Source organism: Elgaria multicarinata, chromosome 3, assembly GCF_023053635.1.
Source record: "Elgaria multicarinata webbii isolate HBS135686 ecotype San Diego chromosome 3, rElgMul1.1.pri, whole genome shotgun sequence".
Classification (NCBI taxonomy): domain Eukaryota; kingdom Metazoa; phylum Chordata; class Lepidosauria; order Squamata; family Anguidae; genus Elgaria; species Elgaria multicarinata.
The window spans coordinates 45,953,676-45,965,900 of NC_086173.1; the positions used below are offsets into that span (position 1 = coordinate 45,953,676).

The window sequence follows — 12,225 nt, forward strand, 5'->3', positions numbered from 1 at the left end:
CACAATGAATGCATGAACTCTCCTGGCCGGTCCGGCACTTCCTGCCTTCCGTTGTGTAATCTCAGCTGGGCGTTTCTTTTGTCTAGTGACCTGGCGCTGCGGAACTGCTTACTCACGGCTGACCTGACTGTCAAAATCGGCGACTATGGTCTTTCTCACTGCAAATACAAAGTAAGTCTGCTCTGGTGTAGGGAGACGGGCAGGGAGCACTCAGTGTAGGGACTGGTCAGAGCTTGTACACAGGGCTTGTGAGGCTGACAGGGAGAGCAGCCCTGTTAGGGTGAGGGATGTCTTGACCCTGAGGGCAAGCATCTAGGAGGAGAGGAGGCAGTAGAGAAACGTAGAAAAGGGACAAACCCATGCATAGGGCCCTATAAGCATGCATGCATGAAATGGACAGTGTGGGGACAGCTATGGGCACAATAGGGCAATGTGCCCAAGCTGAGTGGGGGAGGTGAAAGGGACAGGAGCAGGTGGGGCATAGGCCTAGTGGAGCCAGCTGTATTTTCCATCAGCAAAGCTCTTTGAATGCTCCCATTGTTGGCAAGGAGTGGGGCTGGAATAGGAATGGTGCCGAGGGGGTGGGCTGGGCTGGCTCTGGAATGGCACAGAGGGGGTGGGCTGACTCTGCCTGACTACAGTTTCTATTGGTGCCGTTTTGACATGGTCTCGCTTTGGCCCTGCATGCCCGGCAGGATGACTACTTTGTGACGGCTGACCAACTTTGGGTGCCATTACGCTGGGTGGCACCTGAACTCATCGATGAGGTACATGGCAACCTGCTTATCGTCGACCAGACCAAGACCAGCAATATCTGGTGAGAAAAACCACAGTTGGTGTGGAGCTGGGGATGGAATAATGGCCAAGTACAGGGTTCACATGGAGCTGAGAGAAGAGAAAATGCGATCAGAGTCCCACACAGCTTGATCCGTAGGCCACAACCCGTAAGCCAGTGCCTAAACTGGTGGGATGGGTGGCAGCTGCTGCCTTCCAAATGCTTTGGACCAACTCCCATCAGCCCCAGACAGCATGGCCAATAGTCAGGAATGCCGGGAGTTATACATTGAAAGGTCTGGAGGGCAGCAGGTTGGGAAAGGCTGCTGTATTTATAAATACAATATTTATATTGTATTTTATAGTATGGTTTTATACTGTCGTTTTATACTTTGAATGTTTTTAATTTTTGTGAACCACCCAGAGAGCTCCGGCTATTGGGCGGTATAGAAATGTAATAAATAAATAAATTTGGGAGGATGAGTCCAGTTTCCCCAAGCAGAGGAACCAGGGGCAGTGTCCTCCTACAGTGCGTGGCTTGCAAAAGAGCTATTCCAGTGAAACAAGTGCCAATGGATATTCTTCGTGATTTAGCATGGCTTGTGTGGTATCTAACAAACTCTTTTATGGCTGCTCTTGGACGTTGCTAGAAGATGCCACTGGGCCAGAATGCAGCAGCCAGACTGATTTCTGGGACCATATAACACCAATCTTATGTGAGCTCCACAGGTTACCAGCTAAATTCAAGATCCTGACGCTTGCCTTTAACGTCTTTTATAGTCTGGGCCGGGGACACTTAAAAGAGCATCTTTTCCCACATGTATCCTTCACACTCTTTAAGATACCATCTTCTATCCAATAGAATATATCAGGATGGTAGCAACCGTGGAGTGGGATTTTGGGGGGTGCCCCCCAAATTATGAAACGAATTGCCTGTTTCCAGGTTTAAGTTCTTGGAGCTTGGAGGTGTCTGATCATCCAGTGCAGGGTGGGAGGAGCGGTGGAGGAAATCTTCACCTCCCTGTCCTCCCACCTGTGCATTTCTTACCAGACTGATGCTGCTTTGGAAGGGGGAAGGAGGCTGGAGAGGACTCAGAGTAGTTCTCTGGTCCCTCCCCTCCTACTGAAACGTCCCCTTTCCCCCCTCTCTCCCTAAGATTGCTTTTTCTACCATGGAGGGCAGCTACACAATGTCTTTTGATTGATAGCACTAGGAGCCATCTGTCTGGAGGAAACCCCCCCCCATTCTCTAGATAAATAAACGTGAGGCTACCCTGGCTTCGATGCAGCATTCCCTGCTCTGTGCATTTTGACCATCTCTTTCTTGACAGGTCATTGGGTGTGACCATCTGGGAGCTCTTTGAGCTGGGCGGCCAGCCCTATTCTCACTACTCGGACCGCCAGGTGCTCACCTATGCCATCAAGGAACAGCAGCTTAAGCTTCCCAAGCCACAACTCCCGCTCTCCCTGTCTGACCGCTGGTGAGTGAAGGTGTGGGGAAGGGGCTTCCCCGGAGGGCGTGGTTTCGCCCGAGGGGCAGAGAGGGATGGCGATTGGCGCAGCACAAACATGGCTGAGGCCAGCCTTTAGGGACCACTTGTGCAGGCAGATGTTGACAAGCTTCCTTAGTGCCAGGTTCCCACCTTAGTCAGCAGTAGTGGGCACATTAGCAGTTCGCTAAGTTGCAAGCTTGGCTTGTCATGCCCGTCATCTTGTAAGAATCATAGAAGCATAGAATAGCAGAGTTGGAAGGGGCCTACAAGGCCATCGAGTCCAACCCCCTGCTCAATGCAGGAATCCACCCTAAAGCTTCCCTGACAGATGCTTGTCCAGCTGCCTCTTGAAGGCCTCTAGTGTGGGAGAGCCCACAACCTCCCTAGGTAACTGATTCCATTGTCGTACTGCTCTAACAGTCAGGAAGTTTTTCCTGATGTCCAGCCGGAATCTGGCTTCCTTTAACTTGAGCCCGTTATTCCATGTCCTGCACGGAATAATGGGCTCAAGCAAGGCCTGTAGCCAGAAATGTGGTGGTGATGATGGCAGGGCTGCATGGATGGAGAAGCACTGCAGAACAGCCAGCCCATAAATTCAGGCAGCCTAAGAGGTTGAAGTTTTATTTAAACCGAACAGTGCCAGCACATTCCACTTCCTTCTCTGCAAGAGCGAGAGACTTCTTTTTTTAAAATGAAAGCTGAGAGAGGGCGCTGCTGCCCACCCAACCCTGGCCAGCCTATGGCTATAACCCTGAGGGATCACCCAGGATCAGAGTGGAGCTCAACTACGTGCATGAATTAAATCCTTCTCGTGAACTACCCTGCTGGTCATTATATCCTCTCTCCATAAGCTGTTGGAGGATGCAGTTCTGCCTTCAAGGACAACCATCTAGGTGTCAAGTGGAAGGCACAGGCTGAGATAGAGAAGAAGCTATGTGTTTACAAAACTGCTGCTGTTCTTTCTGTGTGTGTGTGTGTGTGTGTGTGTGTGTGTGTGTGTGCGCATGCGCGCAAAGGAAGTTAAGTGTCAAAAGCAGCCTTTCCCAAACTGGTGCCCTCCAGCTGTTTTGGACTTCAACTCAGACACCATGGACAATGGACAGTAACACTTTGAATTGTAGTCCAAAACATCTGGAAGGAACCAGGGTGGGAAAGGTGATTTGTCTAAAGGGTGATTTGTTTGGGGCCGCTGAGGGTGGCATGGAAGAGAAGTGCAGCAAGTGGAATTGGATTAGCAAGCAGTGGGTGGTGGGACTGTTAGCGCAAGGCCATCTCTACACAGGGCTTCATCAGGGGCACGGCCTTGGGAGCAGCAGGGCAACAGGCTGACCACTGCCCTGTTCTCTCTCCTCACAGGTATGAGGTGATGCAATTCTGCTGGCTGCAGCCAGAGCAGCGCCCCACAGCGGAGGAGGTGCACCTCCTGCTCTCGTACCTGTGTGCCAAGGGGGCTTCGGAAGTGGAGGAGGAGTTTGAGCGGCGCTGGAATTCCATGAAGCCCGGAGGGGGTGGAGGCTCCGGCTCCAGCCACATGGGCGTCGAGCTTTCATCCTTCCCCCTCCTGGAGCATTTCTCCAACGACGGTGATGACGTCCTAACGGTCATGGAGACGAGCCACGGCCTCAACTTCGAGTACAAGTGGGACCAAGGCAAAGCCGAGCACCTGCCAGCCTCGGCCATGAGCCCCCGTGGCGCCGCACGCTACCATGAGCTCTACTATGCGGCCAGCAGCAGCGGCGGCGGAAGGGGTGGCGGGGGCCACCTCAGTCTTGGGGTCTCGCCCTCCTGCTACGAGTGCAAAGTGCAAGGCTGCCCTGGGCTGCACACGCCGGGCGTGGTGCCTGTGCTGAGTGCGCACAGCCCCTCCCTGAACAGTGAGTACTACATCCGCATTGAGGAGGCAGCTTCTGAGGGCAGTGGGACGGACCTGGATTACACCATGTGCTCCTATAGCCCGGAGTTTGGCCGTTCCTCCCGCTGGCAAAACAAGGAGGACCACTGTGACTCAAATAATAGTCCCACTGTCTCGCTTACCATGGAGCCGCTTCTGGGCCACTCAGCACATAGTGACAGCCACTGGGAGCCCCCTGACTATTACTCCTATGGAGGACAAGGGGACAAGGAGGTCCTGTACTATGATGAGGCCTCCCCGAAGGACAGTGCTGAGCACTTCCTGCTCAAGGAGCCCAGTGCCTCTGAATGGCCCATTCCAGCTGTGCAGAAGAGCATCTTTGGGGACCCACTTGGGGTGTCGCCATCAGTGACCTACACCTACAAGGAGGCCGTTTCAGACTCTGTCACTCTGAAACTGGAGGAAGAGGAGGAGGAGGAGGAGCAGGAGGAGGAGGAAAACCCAAGTTATAGTCCTAGGAGTGAAGAAGTTGAGAATGATGAATCCCCTTCATCCAGCAAGCATTGGACATCCAATACCTCGGCCAATAACAATAGCAGCCATCCGCTGCCACCGTGCGAACCACCTGCCAATGATAGCTGGTGCTACCGGCACATGATTACCTTCCAGGGGCTCATGGCAGAGCCACTGTGCATAGTGCCACGGGACGAGCCGACGCTAGGGATCAGAGACCTGCGAGCAGCCCTGCTGGGTGGGGAGCGCGTGGCATCATCTCACACAGGTTCTCTGTGTCCAGGCATTGACTCACCTGCAGAAGAAAGAACATCAGCTGAAGATGCCAGCTTTGGGGATGCCACCGATCCCTTGACTGAGAGTGGAGTGGACCTCCATCAAGTCACCACTCCACCACTGGGGGAAACAGATTTGGTGGCATTGGCATCCTCATCCATGCCAGAACCTGCCAACTGCATGGATGGTGTGGGCATAACTGTGCCAGATGAGTTAATAGCTGAAACACCAGGAATTGGAGAGGACCCTATCCTTGCCGCAGAGTCCTCAGCTGAATGCCCACTTCAGGTGCCACAGGAGATCCACCTAGAAAGCAGCAAGTGCATCAACAGTGAACAGGACAGGACGCCAGACAAGACTGTTTCAAGCACCAGCTTTCCTGACCTAGATGAGGCCAGTGATGAGGATACGGCGGAGCTGACGTCTGGAGTCTTTACTGACTTCCCAGTTGATGGCCCTGAACGACAGGATATAATGCCCACCTTCAAGTCCTTGCAGAAGCAGGTGGGGACCCCTGACTCATTGGAGTCATTGGATATCCCTTCGACCACCAGCTCCTGTGAAGCCTTCAGCCCCATAGCCTATGTGCCCTCAAGCCAGCCCAAGGCCCTGGACAGTGGCTACGATACAGAGAACTATGAGTCACCTGAATTTGTCCTTAAGGAGCCTCACGAGCCCCGAGAGCCTGAAACATTTGTCCAGCTAGGGAAGCTGCAGGATGACAGGGAGGGCCCAGCCAAGGAGCTAAGCCTCTCCAATTCCTTCAGTGCTGAGCTGCAGGGCTTAGACGAGAAGAACCCTTACCGGGACTCGGCCTACTTCTCTGACTATGACACTGAAGGGGGAACTCGGGAGGATGGGGAAGGTGACAGTGATGGTTCTGAGGGGCCTGAGGTTTCCCAGACAGACACCGAAGGCCTGGGGAAGGACCCTGACCAAAATGGCAGTGCAGGCGACTCTGGGCCTCCCTGTGTGGATCTGACTTGCCCACATGGAGACAGTCTGGGGTGCATCTCCCCAGTGACTGAGGAGCAGGGTGCAAGGGAAGGTTTGTCACAAGAGCTGTTGGTGAATGGAGTTGCTGATGATGAGCTGGACTCAAACTCATCCAGATTCAAGAGTGACGGTACAGTTGCCGTGCCTGAGACCCCAGCCCCCCAAACCAGATCCTTCTTCTTGTCTCCCGTGGCTGTGAGTCTAGAGGCTCCTGCTGTAACTGGTGGGGAAGATGTGGTTGTAGGGAATGGAGGGTTGGAGAGTGTGGTAAGGGAGGCAGAGCAGCCTGGGGAAGTGCAGGGAATTGGCTGTCTTGAGGAGACCCAGAGCAGTCCCGGGCTCTCACTGGACCTGTCGGTGGTGCCAGTGCCATCCCGGCACTTATCTGTCCCGACGGATCTTGAAGAAGAGGAAGAGGACACAGAGGACAGCGATGAGTCAGATGAGGAACTGCGGTGCTACAACATCCAGGACCAGAGTGAGGAGAGCGAGGAGGAGGCACCCACTGTCCCCATCGTGGTGGCCGAGAGCCACAGTGCTCGTAACCTGCGCAGTCTGCTCAAGATGCCCAGCCTGTTGGTGGAGACCTTCTGTGACGACCTTGAACGCAAGAAGAAAGCGGTCTCCTTCATTGAAGATGTCACTGTCTACCTCTTTGACCAGGTGACTTGTTAGGGCTGGGGTGGTGGTCGTGGTGGTCGTGGTGGTGGAGAGAGCCTAACAACCAGAAAAGGCTCCAGGTAACACAGACTGCATCCTCTGTTAAAAACAAAAACACAACCCCTACGGACCTCTACGTATTTGGTGTCATCTATTAGACTCTTAATTGAAGTACACCGGTCCATATTTTGCAAGTATATCCTAAGCTTTACCCATAACTTCGTAAGCCCAAATGGTTGAAATGCCCAAACATTCTCTATTGTTGCTAAACTTAATTTAAACTCGATCCTCAGATTAAAACAAAACACAACACCCCACAGCTCTTAACTTAGTGACTCAGAAATGTCACACTTCTTTGGCTAGAAAGAGATGGGATGGGGCTTATTATGGTCACAGCCTCTGTGAGCAGAAAGTGCCAGGCAAATAAGGAGTTGAAGTGCTGATTCCTGGGAAGGTAACCTGAATCACCTCAGATGTTCCCATGGTATAATGATCTCCATCATGTCTCCTGCATTCAGGAAAGCCCCACGAAGGAACTTGCAGAACAGCCTTTCCCAGGAGTGGCAGAGCCTCCCCTGGCACCGCCCATGCAGAAGGAGAGCAACGGTTCCTCAAGCCCAGCAGACAGGACAGACACACCCAACAATTCCTCGGAAGGGAGCACCTCTGAAGAGAGTAAGGGTAGGCTTCAGACGGAGAACTGAACAGGGCTATGGGGTCCTCATTCCGCCTGCATCACAGCAGCTACGCGAACCATTCTCTTGAACTCAGCCTGCCTTACCTTGCTCCTCGGTATAACAGCATGCAACTCCCTGTGTGTGTGTGCTAGGGGTAGCTGAGAACACAATGGGCGAGGTTGGCAGGATGAACATACTCACCTTGGTTGTCCAATTGTGGATGCATTCCACATAAAAAAGGAACCATATCCTTTATTTGGGGTCTGTCACTGTCATCATTGCCTGTCCCTTACCTGTAGCAGTTTACTCAGTTCCATTATAAGAAGAACCCTGCTGGATCAGATCACCAGTCCATTTATCCGGTATCTCCTAACGCCCAGCCAGATGCCTCTAGGAAGCCCTCAAGTAAGTCTTCAAGACAACAGCTCTCTCTTGATGTTGCTTCCCAGAAATTGATACCCAATGGCACTCCATCTCTTAATAGCCATTGATAGACCTCTCTGTCATGAACAGCCACCATGTTTCAGGATGCCTTTGTTACCCATCTTCCTCATTCAGAAAAGGCTTATTTCTACCCACATGCTCTTTGACGAGTCCATGATGAACTTGGGAGCAGAAAGCCTCTTTGCATTTTCTCGCTCTCTACGGTTTGCACCACGTCCCTTGGTTCACAGTTTAGGGGCAGGAGCTTCCGGCCTTCTGAGCTTGGCTCCAAAAAACTACTCACTTAAAGCTACTTGTATTTGGCCACTAGAGGGGAATAGAGTGTGGCGATACAAGAGTGCACATTACCTAGCAAGTCCTTCTGGGTTCTAGGAGCTCTGTAGCGGAGGGGGGTGGCATTACCAAGCAGCCAACATGGGGTGGGACTCAGGCTAGCCCTTTACTCTTCTTCTGTGTCTTTCTTTTCCACTCCAGGTGGTGGATTTGATTGGGAAGATGACTTCTCACTCATGCCAGTGAACTCCTCCGTCATGTCGTCATTGACATCAGTGGCACCTGAGCCTGCCCTCCCCAGACTGCCATCTACACTAGTGCCAGCTCAGAAGCAAGTGCTGCCCATCCAGTTTTCACGCTTCACAGTCTCACCTGCCCCAGTGTCACGGTTCTCCATCACACATGTCACCGACTCAGACGTCAAGTCTGTAGGAGGTAAGGTGCATTCAAATAGCAGAGGGACAGTGAGGAGTGGCTAATCCAGAGGTCTCTGGAAGCTTTTTCTGCCCTTGAGCCAGTGGTAACTGGACCACACTAGGTCATGTGGCCTGTCAAGCCACATGACCTAGTGTAGATGTCACAAGATCGGAACCAGGAAATAAAGGAGGGAAATTGACCTGTTGAATGGGAAACGGAAGAGCATTTTGACTTCTATGGGAGTTCTAGTGCTTTTGCCTGTGACACTTAATTGCATCCTGAAATTAAGATAAAGATGAATTCCACTGAGGCCATGTTTATCTAGAATTATTTCAGTTTACCAAAGGCACTTTTAAGAAACTTTTGCAATATACACAGTGATTAAATAAACGGAAGGAGCAGCAATATGAATTCCTCCTTAAAGGTGTGTATGTGGCCATAATCCAGAACTATTTTTGTAAAACTTAGAGGTCAAGGCCCTTTGTTTCCCCTTCAAAAGTTCCTCTGTCCACCAAAGAGTGATTTCTTGCTCTGTAGGAAGCAGAGCCAAGACAAATCCTGGGATACACATGGATGAATTGACTGAATTGATCCATGGAGGCTGGGAAGGAAATTGTGTACTCCTATTCTTAAGACATATCTGAATAGGACACACCATTCTGAGTAACTCCTCCAAGTATGCTGGTGTCCTTACATTCATGTGGACATATTCACTAAGAAAATCCCACCATTAACCCACTATGTTCATGTCCAAGTGTACAATTAATGATAGACAAGTGAATGACACAATAAGAAAAGCAGTTTTGCAAATCCCAATTCAGGGATTTCATGTTCCTTTTGTAGAAAGTAATTATCAATAGTTCCTTACTGTTTCAGCTAACAGCAAAAGGTCACACTTTAGCTTCCTCGTGGAGCCAAACAGCTAAGTATTTGTGCAAGTTGCTTCAGCCATTTCACAGAACTTGAATGTTTAAGATGGCTCCTGAAGAAGGAAGCCTGTGTTCCAAAACACGTCCAACTGTAATAAATTGTGCCAGCATGGTGCGGCGGGGAGGGGAGGGTCTTCTCCTTTCCCCCTTTCTCTCCCGTTGGATGCCATGTGAGAAGGTTTACTGTGCCAGCGCTCGGGCTGGCATAGTTTCCGGCTCTGCTTGGAAGGATGTCAGAGGAACAAGGGAGCTTAGGATCCTTCCTCCAAACCACCCCATTTTCATCCCCACTACCAGCAGAACACCACTGGTGGGACAGCCTTGGCAGTAGAAAGCTCTGCTGTCACCTAGAAGCCACCTCTCCAGGCAGAGAGGGAGGTCAACAGCATCCAACAGTAGCTGAACAGCCTTCCCACAGAGCACAGGATTGCTCCCTTAAAGTGCTTTCCTATTAAAGGGACAGATGTGATGGCTGCTTTAAGACAAATGACAGATTTCTCTTTGGCCAGATATGCTTTTTTCTAAAACTTGTATGGTTGAAAAGGGAACTCACAAATTTCCCCAGCAAGGAGGTACACAAATTCCCCCCATGTTTGGAGCCTGCACATCTCCCCATGTGAAAAGAAGTACGCAAGCTCCCACCCCACTTTTTTTTTCCACTTTGCTAAGCAATTCACAAATAAATGGTTGCCCTGTAGCAGAGGACCCCTATCTACTACACCAAAAGTGGAATACAGGCTGATTTCTGTAGCTCCGACATGTAATGGAAACAAGGCCTTGTAGGCAGACAATCTGATTGCAAGAAACTCTGTTCTGAGATGGAATTTCTTAGCCCAGGCTGCTGTGCCAATCCTATGCATGTCTACTGGAAAGTAAGCCCCACGGAGCTCAGTGGTAATTACTCCCAGGTAAGTGTGTATAGGATTGCAGCCACGGCTGTTCTCTCTCTGATTTGGGTGCACTTTAATTGCAAGCTTTATGACATAAATCAGAAGAGAGGGAAATAACCATAACACTGGCATAGACACAGGGGCTGGCTGGGATAGGGTATAGAGGTCTGCCGTGCAGGAAGCTATGAGGAGAAAGGGCTACATAAGGTCTCTAAGTGCCTTCTCATTTGCTAACTCAGCCTCTTCCCCTTTTCTAGGCAGCAGCGAAAACGGCGACAGAGAGTGAGCTTGGCCACATGTCTCCTTTTGGACTTCCCATCTTGCCCCCTACAGCTTGGGTTGCTGCATCAGGGCAAAGGAGTAAGAATTGAGGCCCAGAACCTGGGTGGAGCAGAAGAACTCTGTGGGGGCCTCGCTCTATTTTTTTAAGAGGCAGATTTTATCAGATGGATCTTGACTGCTGCTACGCTGGAGCCGCCCCACAGCGAGGCGGTTTGTGCTGAGCGTTTGGATGAGTGTGTGTGTGTGTGTGTGTGTGTGTGTGCGTACGTATGTGTGTACAGATAGACATATAGACATATAGAACCTATAGCATTTAAAGGGTAGATCTGTGACCTCGCTAACGTTGCTGCCCCTCCACCCAAGCCGTTTCGATACCCCTGTCTCTAGCTCATGCCTCTTGATGTTTTGACCCACATTGGCTTCCCAGGTTGGGATATCGCCTTGAGACGCCACCTCCTGCCTGTCCTGTAAGCTTGTCACGTGTTCTTTCCAAACCTGGCGTGGGATACAGAAGGAGAGCATCGAGCCTTGCACCTTGTGCCGTTTAGACCGGCTTCAGTTTGGCCCCCCAAGCACTGGTACTTCTTTCTGGTGTGGTGGTTGCAAGCCTTCTCTGCGTGCTGCGTCAAGAGATCAGGTTGGGCTGTACAGCCAATATGGAAAAAGCCAAGAGAGCCAGAGAGAATGGGGGCCCTAAACCACCAGGGCATGCAGCGGAAACGGTCAAGGTTATGGTGGCATTTTACTTTGGGGAGTCCACATGGGCTTAGTAGCCATTGCCCTTATCGCAGTCTTGTCCGCCCCCAGTATAAACCTTGCTGATACTGCCTATGCCTCTTGCTCAGTTGCACCACTTACTGTTGGAAATGCTTTCCTTCATTTTGTGGGCTTGTCTCAGAACCCATCCTATCTATCTCGTGACTCAGCTGCAGCAAATGCCTCCAGCTTCATTATGGGCAAGATCCTAATGGCCTTGCCCTTCTCCATCCTAGCCTTGGAGAAAGTAGCATTGCCCCGAGGTTGCCTTTGAGGAGGTGTCAGGGGCAGGAACGAACGGCGTATTTCAGAAAGATGGGAAGACCTTGCTGGAATGCTTTGCTGGCTGGGAGGGACCTGTGTGGTGCTGAGACCAACCTGTGCCCCTTCACCTCCTCTCTCCCTCCTTTCCTCCCTTGCACAGTCTTCATCTTTTCCCTGACACAGTATTATTTAGGTGGAGCCTTTCTAGAGCGCCAAGATGCATACCGCTGGTAGGAGGCAGGAAGGGAGGAATTGTGTCAGACTGCCAGGCCTTGTGGTGTGGGGAGACACTCCGACTTCCCTTCGCAACTCCTAGAGTAATTCACATGCAGGAGAATGTGATCAGATGTGTAGCAAAAGCAGGTCAAACTGCCACTGGGACTATTTTTGTATAAAATTTACTCACCGTTATATCACCTGCCCTAACAGAGTGGCTGATTTAAGTTATTATTGCCAAAGAGATGTAAAGAGTTAACTTTTATCAAGGCGTCTTTTGGTGGAGGAGTGGGGAAGAGTAAGGAAGGGATTAGGGGGCATGTTGTTTGCTTTGGGGGGGGTTTCTTAAATTTTGATCTGTTTTAGGCTTAGGATAATTGTGCAATTTGGGTTAGGAAAAGGGTGCGAGGAGATTTGCACTCGGGGGGTTGTGGCCTTTTGGGGCTATAGACCAAACACAGACTTTGGAAACCAAGGAGCAGACGGACAGATGCAGATGGCGGCTGCTCACTA

The 12,225-nt window shown here is 51.1% G+C and overlaps 1 protein-coding gene across 3 annotated transcripts in view; it reads left to right on the top strand.

Annotated features, from left to right (window-relative positions):
* Window positions 1-11,151, top strand: part of AATK (apoptosis associated tyrosine kinase) — a 73,152-nt gene extending 62,001 nt beyond the window's left edge. For all 3 annotated transcript variants that reach the window (XM_063120108.1, XM_063120106.1, XM_063120107.1), the window contains 7 exons: window positions 87-171; window positions 696-817; window positions 2,106-2,255; window positions 3,624-6,567; window positions 7,083-7,245; window positions 8,160-8,393; window positions 10,452-11,151. In XM_063120108.1, coding sequence (XP_062976178.1) covers window positions 87-171; window positions 696-817; window positions 2,106-2,255; window positions 3,624-6,567; window positions 7,083-7,245; window positions 8,160-8,393; window positions 10,452-10,480 — 3,727 coding nt within the window. In that variant the 3' untranslated portion in view covers window positions 10,481-11,151. The remainder of the gene's footprint in view (window positions 1-86; window positions 172-695; window positions 818-2,105; window positions 2,256-3,623; window positions 6,568-7,082; window positions 7,246-8,159; window positions 8,394-10,451) is intronic.
* The last annotated feature ends 1,074 nt before the right edge of the window (window positions 11,152-12,225 follow it).